Source organism: Paroedura picta, chromosome 4 (genome assembly GCF_049243985.1).
Source record: "Paroedura picta isolate Pp20150507F chromosome 4, Ppicta_v3.0, whole genome shotgun sequence".
In the NCBI taxonomy this organism is placed as follows: domain Eukaryota; kingdom Metazoa; phylum Chordata; class Lepidosauria; order Squamata; family Gekkonidae; genus Paroedura; species Paroedura picta.
The window spans coordinates 48,018,008-48,032,755 of NC_135372.1; the positions used below are offsets into that span (position 1 = coordinate 48,018,008).

The 14,748-nt window shown below is 38.3% G+C and overlaps 1 protein-coding gene across 8 annotated transcripts in view; it reads right to left on the reverse strand.

Moving 5' to 3' along the window:
- Positions 1-150: 150 nt before the first annotated feature.
- Positions 151-14,748, reverse strand: part of KCNT2 (potassium sodium-activated channel subfamily T member 2) — a 274,796-nt gene continuing 260,198 nt past the window's right edge. For 5 of the 8 annotated variants that reach the window (XM_077332710.1, XM_077332706.1, XM_077332707.1 and 2 more), the window contains 4 exons: positions 10,570-10,590; positions 7,858-8,158; positions 4,934-5,018; positions 151-2,795 (listed from right to left, as the gene is read on the reverse strand). In XM_077332710.1, the coding sequence (XP_077188825.1) occupies positions 2,684-2,795; positions 4,934-5,018; positions 7,858-8,158; positions 10,570-10,590 (519 nt within the window). In that variant the 3' untranslated portion in view covers positions 151-2,683. The remainder of the gene's footprint in view (positions 2,796-4,933; positions 5,019-7,857; positions 8,159-10,569; positions 10,591-14,748) is intronic. The other 3 variants (XM_077332711.1, XM_077332709.1, XM_077332705.1) reach the window with 1 other exon arrangement.

Below are 14,748 nucleotides of genomic sequence, written 5' to 3' on the forward strand. Positions count from 1 at the left end.
TTAAATAGATTACCGGGCCCAAACATAGATCCTTGCCTATGTACCTAAACATAGACATAAGCATTTTAGTTTCCATTGGCAAAGCTGACAATGTAAGCAGTGAGATTGACCAGAAGATGTTACCAGTGTAAAACTGCAGAAGGAATGGACAACATAAGAAAATGGACTTTATTGATTCACATATAGCTGACGCATGGAAGGAATAGAAATAAAGAAACCATGAGTACCAGTGGCTGGAACAATAGCTGGTTCCTTACAATGAATATTACATCCATTTAAAATGCTGTCATTGTATGCAGTTGACTACTGTCACATGCATGGATAGCTTTTGCTGAGCAGTTTTGGCATCATTTGACTTGTACACACAAACTGATAGCAGCTCTGTCAAACAATATAGAAAATATATATCCTGTACATGTGATGCTAACAAAGAGTTCAAACAACAGTCAGTATTGTCCCATACTCTTTTTGTTACCTTGCAACAATTTTGTTTTGCAAAATACAAACTCCCGTCGCATCAGGTTTTGCCAGTATTAAATATGCTGTGGGTCCATTCATTTATGGAGCTGCTTCTGTGTGGGCCTGGCCTCATATTAAAGCACTAATATTGAAGAACAACCATCTTTCACCAAGTCTTTATAGTTTCTCTTTAAAGTATTTAAAAGATGAAGTGATCTGGCACAAGAGTGGACCACACAGACTCTGCTCCCAGATCTCAACAGCAGTATATGAATTGGGCCATGGTTGTGACTATGTCACAGAAGAACACCGTCACAATTAATCCCCTGGACTTGGTCTGTTAGAAACTGGATAGATCATTAGGTGAAGTATTGCATAAGAACAGAATCTGAGGGAAATTGGGGCTGTCCTGGCAGATTAATTATTGGTCAATTCAGAGCAGGGTCACACAACACAAGGCCTGTGACTTGTTTATAATTTCGCAGGCTTTTCCTCCAAGACAAAATGTTATCCTTTTTCTCTAGGGATAGGGAATAAATTTGGAAATGGTGGAGGGTATTAAAATCTCATGAATTCAGAAACCATGGACAAGTGGAAACAAGTAGGGCACCACCTACCAGTTTCTCTTCTCTTACAGAAATTGCAGGGAAAGAAGGATGGATCAAAACAGCAGCTGAGTCTGAGCCTGAAAGTTACTTGTCAGCTCTTCCTGCACTCTGATACATTCCTGGTGATATGAACTCAGAAGCAGCTTTACATTTCCCATAGAATTCCCCACAAATGTTTAGGGAAACTCAGGCCATTCCAAAACAAGATGGGCAGATTTGACTTTTCGTCAGCACTTTTCTCCAAGAATGACAGGCTCACAGGAGAATCATCCCAAAATGGCAGCATGAAGATGAGCAGAAGAAAAGTTTTATTCTGCAGATCAAGATCCTGACACCATATGCTGTGTGTTACATGAGTATGCCACAAGCTATGTTTCCATCTGCATTTACTTTCCCCCTTCAAAATTACCTTTTTTGATGTTGAGCTTCCAATGGTCTACCGTTGGACTGAATATGTTCACATTCACAGCTTCAGGAATGTTGCCATACCAGCCACACTCAGACTATTCACTGCTTTCCTCAGCCATATTTTCTACATTTCTTTCCTAGTAATAGATGATCCAAGTAGGTTTTCAGTTATTCAAAATGCTCAACTTTGTAATCTGGAGTTTGCAAAGCTCCATGTTTCTTAATATATGATTTTGATAAATAGGGCATGTGTCTATCCTCATAAGGGATGTAATGCATTTCAACAGACATCACCCTAAATATGATTGAACTTCATGGTTGTGAATAAGGGGTCCTATTGGATATATGAAGTATGTTTCAGATGCCATATACAGATCTAAATAATATTGTATTTCCTTCTGGCCACTGGATTTCATCCTACTGACTTATTGTTACCCCTCTCTTGTTTGGACTGCAGAACAGAGATAAACTTGCTCTCTTTTTTGTGTGATACAAAAGACCATTCTTAGATCTTCAGCAGTGAGGGCTACAAATCTAAATAAATAATTTTCTCAGTTGGGGAATTAAATTTGTGTACAAAATTATAAGTGAGCTATGAAATAAGATGAACAATTAAAGGGAACCAATAAAAATGAACACCAGAACACTATTGTTTAGTGTTGACATTTCCTGTCTTACCAAGAGCAGGAACTTTTTGAATCCATGCAATGACTTTTCTTAAATTCCAGCTTTAAGATACCTGATCTTCCCTTTGCCCATCAATTTAACTTGTAACAAGATATTATAGTTCTGGGACAAAGAAATCACAAAGACAGTTAGGAACTGTTCATTTCCCCACAGGGCCTTATTAAGGTCATGATCGGAAAATGAAACTTTAATAATTTAGCATCCCTTTGAAAAAATAACTTATTTTGATTCCATGTTAGAATATTTCTTTCATTCCCTATAGACCATTCTAAGCACAACTTTCCCATGTTGCCAAGTTTTTGTTATTCCAAACCTAGGATCAGACTAATTCTTTAGAACCATCATACAGCTTTCCATAACAATTAGTCCTATGATTTCAGCATAAGCAAAGTTTCATGAGCCGGTCCATTATGGCTAGTCTCATGAAGGTCCAGACATAATAAATTCATCTCTTCTCCACTAAAATTCAAAACAGCTATCTGTATAAAAAGTGTCTTTTCATCCGTGATCTGTATGATGTATCAAAGCTGTGTTTCCTCTCTGGTGTCTTGTCCAATGGCATTGCAGAAGCTGTTTTTCCTGCTGGAGGCGCTATTTGGAACGTAGGACAATGGATCTGGGCGGATCAAATATCTAAAAAAAAATCCAAAATGACAAATGCCGGACTATTTTGGTCCATCAGCCTTCAAAAGGGAAAAAACCCTCCCCAAATGCAATTAAACCTTGCCCCAATTATTAACAGGATAGCATATAATGTTTACTTTAAAACATTAATCATCACAGTGCACCCTCCCGCCAAAGATTTTGTGGAGCAAATAAAATCTTTGGAATAACTACAAATTAAAGTAAAGACAATTTGGCATAAGCTGCAGATCCAAGAAATCACAACAGCAGCTGTCTCGTAATCCAAAGGCCTTCCTAAGTAGGGCTACCACCACCTTGTGCAGGCTTTCATAGCATTTTTGAAGCAATGCAGAGCAGCTAAGTCCTGCTTTGCCCAATAAGTAAGGTGAGCAGCACATTCCATGAGTGCTTATTAACATTTGTTTGTGCATTGTGCTTTAATCAATATATGTATTATAATTTGCTTGTGCAGTGATCTGAACAAAGTCCAAACCAATCCAAAACACATCATCTTATACATTATAGCAACAATTCCCCAACTTCTGCACAGAGGGACCAACTTAGCAGAATATATGAACCAGGCCCACGGCTCTTCTATTCAGATGAACAGATCAAAAACCAATTTTGTACAGGCGAATTGGATTCCTTTCACAAACAGGAAACAATCTCATTTTGAGTGATGCCTTTAGGTTTCTCAAATCCTTCTAGCTTTTCTTTTACATCTACTTTCAAATTATCTTTGTGGATGCTGAAAGATCAAGTATTTTCGTTCACAGAAACAAAAAAATCAGAGTTCACACATTTAGCTTGACATGTTTCTGAAATTAACAATTGTCTGGCCTTTCCTTAACTTGTGAATTGCCTCTTCTGTTTCTTGTAATCTTTGCTTCTGTATTCTATAAATAATTGCCTTAACATCTCTAACAATAGTCTACAAGTAAAGTTTAGCATTACACAGTGCAAAGCAGACCTAAAAGAAGCAAACAGTTGATCACTACCTATACCATTATACTAATAATCTTGGAAAATGAGCAATGTCGTCAGATTTATTAACTAATTCCAGCTTTGGAAGCTCAATTATTAGAATAAAACTTTTTTATTCTATTACACATATCTGTAAAACAGATTGCCTTAAGATCAAAGTGGTTTCTCATTGGTTATCATATACTGTTGTTCTGATGACCAATTTGAGCGCATCAACTTTTGACTGTTGGAGAAGCTGGTCTTTAACCATATAATGAATTCTGCTCTGTTCAATTTGAGCTCATTCTTTCCCTTGAGAATTGACTGTTGCATCTACTGTACAGGTATTTCTGAAGGCCATTGCATAGCAGCTGGATCTGGAAGATTTTCAGCCTTTTTGAAATGATTCTCCTTCAGTGCCACCCAAGATCTGTAACTATTTTACAGTTTGCAGCTTTGCATATGTTAGAGGCACTAAGACATATGTATACTAGGTAATGTTAAAAATGTGTAAAACTTCCTTGTAAATATTGCCTCTCTTGATGAAAACTAAATCTACCTTCCATCTAAACTTATACAGGAAACATTCCATCGTGAAATATCCTTTAAGTACATCTTGCAAGCCAAAGAGGTATTAAAAATATCTCCCCAAAAGATTCTGCTAGTCTTTTTGAGGTTCAAAGTAGATCTCATTAAACTTCTAACTGCTGCTGAAAATGACAGCTATGTATCTCGCTCTCTCCTTATACTGAACTTGCCTGTATCCTGAAAGTAGGATATCATGCATTTATGAACTTCATTCATACCATTGGCTGTAGATGGCATGGTTGGAAAATGAACTTTTTGATGCCAGGACAAAGTTCGGCTAGATTTTTAGAGAGGAAGAGGAGCTAGACACATAGCTTCCAAAGCAGATTTCATCTTTTGCTACAGCTATAATAACCAGCTTGTCCCTAAAATTATTTACTTTCTAAAAACTCATTCAAATTTTGTTGGTCAAATACAACTTCCCAGATGTGTTTTAAAATGTGTATTCTAATTTCCTTTTATAATACCTAAAAGGGAGAAAAAATCATTCCAGGGAAGGAAAGAAAGCAATCCGATTCAAAACAGAAAATACATAATCTTTACTATATAAAAGTGCAAAAAAGAACCTTGAGGGAACGTTTATGGTTTCAACTTACACAACATCATTCAGCTCTAGCCGTGTGTCTGGTGAAGGATTGATCAGGATATAAGATAGGGTGTTTTGATGATCATTCATTTCATCTACAGAACAAAAATACACACAGAGATAGAGATTAAAGGATATGTCTGATCACCTGGTTTAAATAATAAGATTCATCTGATATGGGCCAAGCTAAAAATTACCTTCATTATTTTCTTTAGGATTTTTCAAAGAGCAGGAAAAAGATAGGCCGGGATTGGGGGCAGACAAGGAGAATGTGATGGATGAAGAAATATGTAATTTAAAAGTGCTTCTCGTGTTACAGCTTGATGTTTAAGTTTGGGTACTTTGTTTGAGAAGGTTGGAGACCACTCTGAGAGGTTGATTACATGCTTTTGTTTTCCCCATCATAACATAAGATGAGCCCTGCTGGATCCAATCAATGATTCATTTAGCCCTACATTATGTTTCCTCCATTGGTCATGCAGATGGCCACATCTGAGGTATAGAGAACAAAGCCTTTTTCCACCCCTGTAACCCCTTCACACAAACAACTAGCACTCAGAGGTATATGGTCTCTGACTTCATTTAATCATGTTAGTTAATAATTAGTTTTGGACCTATCAAATCCTCTTTTAAAGCCAGGTAAATGCCCACCACTGCATCTTATAGTAATGAGGTCATCAGTTATACACTGTTGGAAGCAATACTTTGTTTTGTCCTGAATCTACTGACAATGAACTTCATTGGATGTCTCCAAGTTGTGTCTATTTCTATCATGTCCTTGTTTACTGATTTGTTTGTTTTTTGGTCCCTAATCTTAAAAGAAAAAAAACCACTGAACTATTTAGCCTTATCTTACAGGGAAAATACCCCAATCCCTTGATAATTTTGGTTGCCCCTTACAACACTTTTTTCAGCTTTCATATCACTTTGTTGAGATGAGGAAACCAGAAGGGAGCTCCTTTGCCAGGCATTTGGTTGAGGTCGACCTAAACCATCGCTTTCCATTGGCCCCCGAGCCCCCCCCCTCATACTACGACTGCTACAAATCTGCCCAACCCACTAGGTCTCAGTAAGAGTTGAGGCTCTTTGCAATTTCCACTATTCTTTAATGTTATTGTTGTTATTATGTAAATGTTATTGTTGCTATCTCCTTGTTGTTACTATAAATGATGCTACCTGTATCATTTTCTGGTTTCATGTAAACCACCCTGAGCCTTCAGGGAGGTTGGTATATAAATACAATAAATAAATAAATAAATAAAATTAATAAATAGAACTATATACAGTATTCCTAAAGCAGCAGAATGACAGATCTATACAATGGCATTAGTATACTGACTGATAATTCCAAGAACTGATCTTGATTTTTTATCACTGCCACACATTAAGCTGACATTTTCATTGAGCTTTCCTCAATGACCCTAAGCTCTTTAAGAGCTCTTAAATATTTTTAGGGGAACAGAGGAATTAGGGGGAGGGGGAACTCTCATCCTAAAATGACACGTTGCATTTTAATAAACCACCCTTGGGTGCAACTAAACTTTCCTTTCTAACATAAGAATTGAGGACAATCATTGTGCAATCTTAAACAGAATGACAGCCTTCCTAAGCAAGTTGCCTCTGATAGATTTATAATGATGTTAATCACAGATGTTATTCTGGATGACGATAAACAACTATCAATTCAATTGAAAACTGGCAACACCCAGCTGAAAAAAGATGTAGTATGGTAGGATCTAACCATGTGTTTGTGCAGGTGGAAGAGTATTTCTACTTCAGCAAAAATGAGGGGTAGTTTTCATTAATTCCTCTTTCCCACTGCTGCTTTATAGACTTCATCCTATTCTATTTCTGAAGATTCCTTGACATTCAGCAACAGGTTTCTTTTTGAGGTGGTAGGTGAACACTAATATCTATATCTCCCGCAGGGCTTTACGCTCAGTGGGGGAGAATCTCCTGATCGTTCCTGGCCCTAGAGAAGCGCGCCTGGCCTCAACCAGGGCCAGGCCTTTTTGGACCAACCCCTACCTGGTGTAACGAGCTCCCGGGTGAGCTGCGGGCCCTGCGGGATTTACCAGCTTTCCGCAGGGCCTGCAAGACGGAGCTCTTCCACCAGGTTTTTGGTTGAGGCCAGGGTCAGCGAGTGAGTGCCAACATTCCCCCCCCCCCGGACCTAGTAAGTTAGATCTCTTCCCCACCCTCCCTGCCGCTCTAATAGCAGGGGTGGGAATAATGAGAGCTTCCGCCATGTTGGGATTGTTTTTAAAGTTTTTTATGGGTATTTTAATGGGGATAGGATTGTTGTGACCCGCCACGAGCCTACGGGGAGTGGCGGGAAATAAATCTAATTAATAAAAATAATAAAAATAATAATAATAATAACAACAACAACAACAATAATAATAATAAAACGTGTGTTCTAGTCTGTGTATCATGGATTGTGTAGGATGTCCTAAGACAAAAGGATTACTATACATTATGCCTTGTGGTATGGCTCTGCTTTTGTCTCATGTTATCAAAGCTGTTCGTACACCATTGTTGCTCCTCTGTGGTGACGTTTGACATCTCTTTGGTAATGCAAGAATGAGGAACTGTCATGAGAGGGACCCAAATGGCATACGAAGAACCAGATTTGTATAAGAAACTGGACTAGGGTTGGGAAACAACCAAAAGAATTAGCCATGATCCTTTGCATGTGATTTCTCCCAAACAACTTCTATAAATAAGTAATCTATCCTTCTGTTCCCAGAGAATGATGGGATGAGAACTACAGGGAACGCCAACCCAACTACTAGAATGATGCAAGAGCACTTTTCATGCTTCATTTCACCAATATTACAAAATGATATTTTTGACCACTCTAGTTTTATTTCACCCAATGCACCACTACACAAACGCAAGATATATCTGTCTTTATAGACTAATAAATCATACCGTATCCTGTTGTTGAAAGTCCCAAATGTTTCATTCTGTTTTTCACCAGTTCAGCAAGTTCTTGTCTTTCTGACCTTCTGTAAAGATTCATTCTCTGTTGGCTTATTTTCTCTGCGGTTTTTGTTGAGTGCTTTGGCACTTTTCGGCTCAACCGTCTAGCCCACTGCATACTTTTCCGTCTTAACAATGGATGATCCGACTGGTCGCTGGAGGTTGAGTTGCGATGGTTGCTACGATAGTTAAACTGATCTTTATTATCCTTGGTGTCCTCCCATTCTTCCACGCTGATAGATATTTGAGACTTCAAAGAAAAAACCATTCCAGAAATTAAATCCTTTAAGAAATGTTATCCCCTTGTTGCAAAAAAAAAAAAAATTGTAACTTCACAGTCTCCCTCACTGCCCCTTTCCATCCTTCTAGCCCTGGCCTGGATAGTCCAGGCAAGCCTGATCCTGTCAGATTTCAGAAGCTAAGCAGGACCAACCCTGGCTAGTATTTGGATGGAAGACCACCAAGGATTTGTGTGTTGGTTCCTCCAAGGAACACTAGGGGCCATGATGTAGAGGCAGGAAATAGCAAACCTCCACCAAAAGTCTCTTGCTTGGCTGCCAGACAATCCTTGGACCTCCTGGTTACATGACACATGCTATACAATATATAAATCCATCCTTCTTCATCCAGTTGTGCTACTTGTTAAAGTCAATATTTACCATACTGAAACCCAACTGTAATGAATCAAGACCAAGAAAACTTGTATAGTTCTTTGGACCAACTTACTGTATTAGCCATCAGAGCAATATAAGGATATGGATTGGTGGTAGTGAAATCACCGAATAACATGAAATAGATTGTGTTGATGAAAGAATATGGAGACCACAGTGATAACTAAACACTAGCAACATTATATAAGCCTTCAATTATTTTTGTGCATTTATTCATTTCCAGATGCATAAGCCCTGACCTGGATGGCTAGCTTGATCTTCATCAAGGCTAGCTGATCTTGTCAGATCTCAGAAGCTAAATAGGCTCTATCTGGGTTAATATTTGGAAGAAAGAATGCCAAGAAGATTCAGGGTTGGTTCATAGAGACAGGCAACAGCAAACCACACTATCTCTTGCCCTGAAAATCCTACAGGGTTGCCATTAGTTGGGTGCAATTTGATAGCATGTTCTGCCACCTTCTCCTTTAGTTTTTTTTTCATTTTGATCAGCAAACACTGGAATTTATGATCAGCTGGAAGAATGAAGCTGAGATGCTCAAGAGAAAAGCGGGCATACATATTTTAAATAAGTAACATAAGTAAATAAATAAGAATGGGACTATCTTCTACTGCAACTCATGAGGTTCTGTGAAATTTTGTTGGGAGGAGGGGTCAGAATACAGTCTGAAATGAAACAGGAAGCCAAGTGGCCAGCTTACTTGTAGGGGAGAATCTGCTAAAATCGCCCATCTCTTCCAATGCCTTTCCATCATCAGAAACAAACAGCATGATACAAGCCAGTATATTTTCAGCAACAGGCCAAGAAATGGGGGTTCAGAAAAAGGTATGAGCTAGAAGCTCAAGGGCTCGGCAGGAAGAAATAATCCAAATTCTGGAACCAGTTTAGGGAATATCTCCAGAAATTACCCTATTTTAGGTTGAGCACATTTGAGTTTTATCTGAAGCTACACGGTCAGCCCTTCCAAACTGCATTTCTGACTTTGTATCTTAGGCCTGCAGAAAACTTTTATTATTCATATATGTGGCTACCATTTGAGCATGGGGGCAACACAGGTACTGCCCAGCACACCTGAAAGCAGTGAATTAATTTTGACATATTAGCATAAATCAGTTCTGAAAAACACTAGCACTTGCTGATGACTAATGAGTATGCATGGATGAAGAGCCAGTGCAATAAAGGGAGGACTACTTCATTTTCCCTCATGTGTATGAATTTATATAAGAGAGAGTAAAAGAGTTCAGTCATGGACCCCACTTGTCTCCTGCCTGTAGGGATCCAAGAGCCTGAAGATAAAGCCTGGAGAAAGTTTCCCTTCCAATTGATATTGTACATCACTACAGCATCTCAAAGCGGCTTACAAGTGCCTTCCATTCCTTGCTCCACAACAAAAACCTTGTGAGGTCGGTGAGGCTGAAAGAGGTCTGGGAGAACAGTAACTGTCCCAAGGTCACCCTGCAGGCTTCATGTGGAAGAGTGGGGAATCAAAGCCTGCTCTTCAGAATGGAGTCCGCTGGTCTTAACTATTCCACCATGCTGGCTGGCTATGGTATCCTGGGTCCTGTTTTCTGTCCATATCACAGTGTAAAAGCATTGGAAATTCATATATATGCAATGAATGTACACAAAACCATTGGTAACCACTAGAGTATTTATTTTCCAATATTCCCAGAAAGCCATGAATACTGGCTTGTACCATAACACATCTATGCTGTTCACGACTGCAACAACAACTTTTTAGAGTGGGAAGGGAAAACCCCAGTAGAAGGAAGTGGGAAAGTCTCACTTCCTAAGCACCACTCCACTAGCAGACCTCATTATACAAGCCATTGACTATAGTTTTACAATTCAGTGTATTTTCAGTGCTCAATTCAGTGTATGCCATAAGCATGGATTAACTACCCTTTCCTATCAGTTGTTTCATTTTCCATTTAGGAATTTAGTTCATTGAGCCAATATGGGGGGGATTGAAACATGGGACAAAATACTTACTTGTGAAGCCATTTCTCGAGACTGACATACATTGAGTGGGCAAGGGGAGGAGGAAAGAAAACAAAACACTGTTCAAACAACACTACCTAAACAGGAAATACACAAAGATTGGTTTTAGTGGAGGTAATACCAAGGTGGTATATGGATAAATACATACATTTTGATGCTTGTTTGGGTGTGACTTATACTTGCTATTTCAATTTGCAGCCACACACAACTGGGGAAGGTGTGCTCACATATGCCATCATGTCCCATGCTACAAAAATGGCCAGGGATTTTACTATCAAGCTAAATAAATTAAATTTTTTATAATAGGTAAATATATATAATTTACCCCATGTAACTCAATCCATATATTCCCCTGGCAACAACAATGAACACTTGGAAAACAGATTGGCAGATCCCATGCTTTATGTTGACATAACAGATAAAACCCTTCTTAGATCATCTCAAAATTCCTCGTATTTGATAAGAACCATTCTTTTTTGTTAGATAACATGCAGATAGTATTGGTGGTTTATATCTTGATTAGTAAGTCTTATTGATAGGAAAATGTTATAAGTTTACTCTACATTTAAAAAAAATTGTCACCTTTTGCATTCGCATAATTTAATGCTCTTAACTTTTTAGCACGACACTTTAGAGACAAAAAATGCACACTGCTGAATTGTCATTACAATTAAATAAAATGACATCCTCAATAAAGTACAATACCACATTTGGTGGTACTGAATTTACATAGATGTCAATTATGTGCAACTTTATTTTACATTAAATCATAACAAACACACAAAAGTGAATTCCTGAATCATAATTTTTAATGCAAATAAGAGAGGTAAGTGACTAGATCTCAATTTTGTAGCATGTTTTTTATGAACTGGTAATATTTATATAGCCGACTGAAGAATGTGATTTCATTAGCTTTGAGAACTCATTCCTCAGTAGAATTTCTTCACATCCAACCATTATTCTGAAACAATAATAATTATCCCTGATGCTTAACATATAAGTTGTCACAACTCATGGTTATGTGTAATTCTGAACAATGGACTCAGAGTGTATATCAAAAGAATCCACAAAGTGAGGCTATGCACAAATAGAAAAAAAATGTTTCTATAGGCTTGGAGAAAACCATAGATTTCTAGGGAAAAAAGAAATATTTTAACCCCCCCCCCTCATGGATACCTTAAAACAGGGGTAGTCAACCTGTGGTCCTCCAGATGTTCATGGACTACAATTCCCATGAGCACCAGCCAGCAATGGACATCCATGGACATCTGGAGGACCACAAGTTGACTACCCCTGCCTTAAAATCTGCTTCTTTAAGGGAGAAATGCCACCAAGATATTGTAATACTATCGTGTTCAATCTTGAAGGCCTGCATTGTAGGGACTTGTAAGCCTTGGATACTGTCAACGTGGGGGAAAGGAAGTGAAACAACAACAATGTAAAACAAAACATGAGGCAGGAAGGAAAGGAGATAGGGAAGAGGAGCAAATAAAAGAAAAGGGGGTGAAATAAAAAAAGGAGGTGGGCAGAGACTGGAGGAGAAACATAAAAAGTAGCAGGAGAGAAGGAAAGAAGGAAAGTCTGCAGAAACAGTCGGGAACGGGCAAAGAGGAAAAGCAACAAGGAGAGAGGAAATAAGGACATGTGAGCTTCCTTGCTCTCATTCTTGTTATGTTGTGATATTATATTGCTTTCCATTTTGTTACTAATCTATCCAGTTCAGACTTAGTTCACTGAAACAGCACATTTAAGTTCTACAATTGAGTGCACAGAACAGGTGGTTAAAATGTTTCCTGGAAGGTACCATTTTTGATTGGAATTGAAGTTTATTGACTATGCCGTATGTATTTTTAAAACCTTCTAATTCTATAGATGTCTGGAACAAGATAACTCACTTACTCTTCTTTCTCTCATACAAGTTTTATAAAGGCAGGAATTGGAGGTGTGTGTGTGTGTGGGGGGGGGTCATTCAGTCATGTGATCTTCTACCTGTAATATGAAGAGGTATAGTCCAGGGACAGTTTTATCAGTTTATGCCCCATTTGTGACAATTGTTGGAAAAGGCAATGTCTGGCGTGCAAAAAAGAGAAGAAGACCTTGCAGGGGGCAGCAAGAAGATAATTAGATAGGATAGTGAGATCAGCATCTTAACTACTGTTAAGTGTCATTCCTTGTGTCTCTAGATTGCTTCTCTTAGGGCAATATCATCCTACTTCTCAGAAGTGCCACAATCTGTTTTACCCTCTCTCTCAGCTAGAGATGCTGTTAAGAACCTGTGTCTCTTTTTCCTATCAAGTATATTTAACAAACCTTTATTTACTCTTTAATCATAAAAAACCATTGCTTTGTTAATTACTCTGCCAACAGAGGGTTATGAGCCCAGATTAAGCATATTTTAGAAAGATCACAGAAGACTCATGGCACAAACAGGCAAGAAGACAGGAACAAATATGGCACCCTCCTGTGGTACACAGCATGGTCACTTGATAGATAGGCTCACAGAGAACAATTATCTATTTTGGAGAGAATGAATTAAGAGTCAATTTCCTGAAACAGGATTCTAGGATGTTATCCAGGATCCTTGACCAGGAGATGATGACCAGCAAAGCAGAGAATCTGGGGCTCCAACAATGGAAAGCCAAGACATTCCATAATCAAGGGCTTAACTGATAGAAATGTGTTAAGAGAACCTCAGAGGTCAACAGCTAAAGCTCTGTAGTGTGAGCTGGAAAGGATGCATGGAAATTACTCATTAAAGAGTCAGCTTTATCTACAAAAGAAACTTTTCAGTACTAAAATGAAAGACTGGGGTAATTTATATCATCATCTGGAGAGATGGGTGGATTGGCTAAGCAGCTGAGAAATTGTTGATCAAGATCTGATTGTGTTACTATTCATAAGACTACCAGAGTCATATGAAGATATAGTGTCTTGGACTGAAGTAGTCTGTCCTTCACAGAAGTTATAAATCAGCTTGAGGAAACATACAAACCCAGACAATTTGAAAAATCTGACACAGAATTTAAACCAAATCCTGATCAGGAAGCTTTGAATGTAATTAAGAAAGGTGGGATCATTTTTACCTCTGTGGGAAGTCAGGACACTTTAAAAGGAATTAAGTGGAATTGCATTGCCTTTGAACAAAGAGATGTCTTTCCCAGAGAAAGAAAAGGAGGGAACTCCAAACAGGTGCCATTAAAGGAATGCTTCATATTAATACAAGGAGCCACAAAAGGTCATATTTGGTATATGGACAGTGCCTGCACAGCCCATATGTGTAGTCATAAACGTTTTTTTGAAATATTAGTTGAACAAAAAAGAGACATTAAGTGTTGTAGATGGATGGTCTAAAATGGTCCTAAAATGCAAGCTCCCTAGTGGAGAGACCCAAGGGATCCTTGTTAAAGACTACATTCATATCCCAGAATTGGCAGATAACCTAATTTCTGTACTCACAAAGAAAGGCATGTTTACATCTTTTGGAGACAACTGCTATATCAGGCAGAGGGGACAGTTAATTGACACTGGCAAACTACATCAGGATTTATATGCTCCTGAGACATGTATGAAAAAAACTTTACTAAACATTGTGATCACAATAATTGCTCTTGGCTATGGTAAGCAGATGGTAAAACAGAGACAATTATGCAGTTAAACAACTTCAAATCCAGAATTTAACTAAATGCACATAGGTAAGAAAATGTGCTGTTGAAGGAAAATGTATGCATTGCATTTCAGTGAAGAGGAAGAAACCTAGCTTTAACTAAAGACATGAGACAAACCAGATACAGCAGTCCTAGAGCAGATACACAGTAATGTTTGTGAACGAATGAAAACTCAGACTCAGAGTGAGAATACATATATATGCTGGTATGACTTTTCAAGATAAAATTAAAGAGAAAAGTTAAGTGCTGGAAAAATTTAAAGCATACATGGCAATGGTCAGTAACAGATTTCAAAGAAAGCCACTATTAATCTGCACCAATAACGGGGAATATGTGGGACATGGAATAAATAATTATTTTGTTGAACAAGAAATGGTGCAACATCTTACAATCCCATATACTTCGGAGCAAAATGGTGTAGCAGAAAGGAAAACTCACTGAAATGTGCAGTAGTATGTTCCTTAAGGCAGAGCTGCCTGATGAGTATTGGGAAAAAGCAATCAAC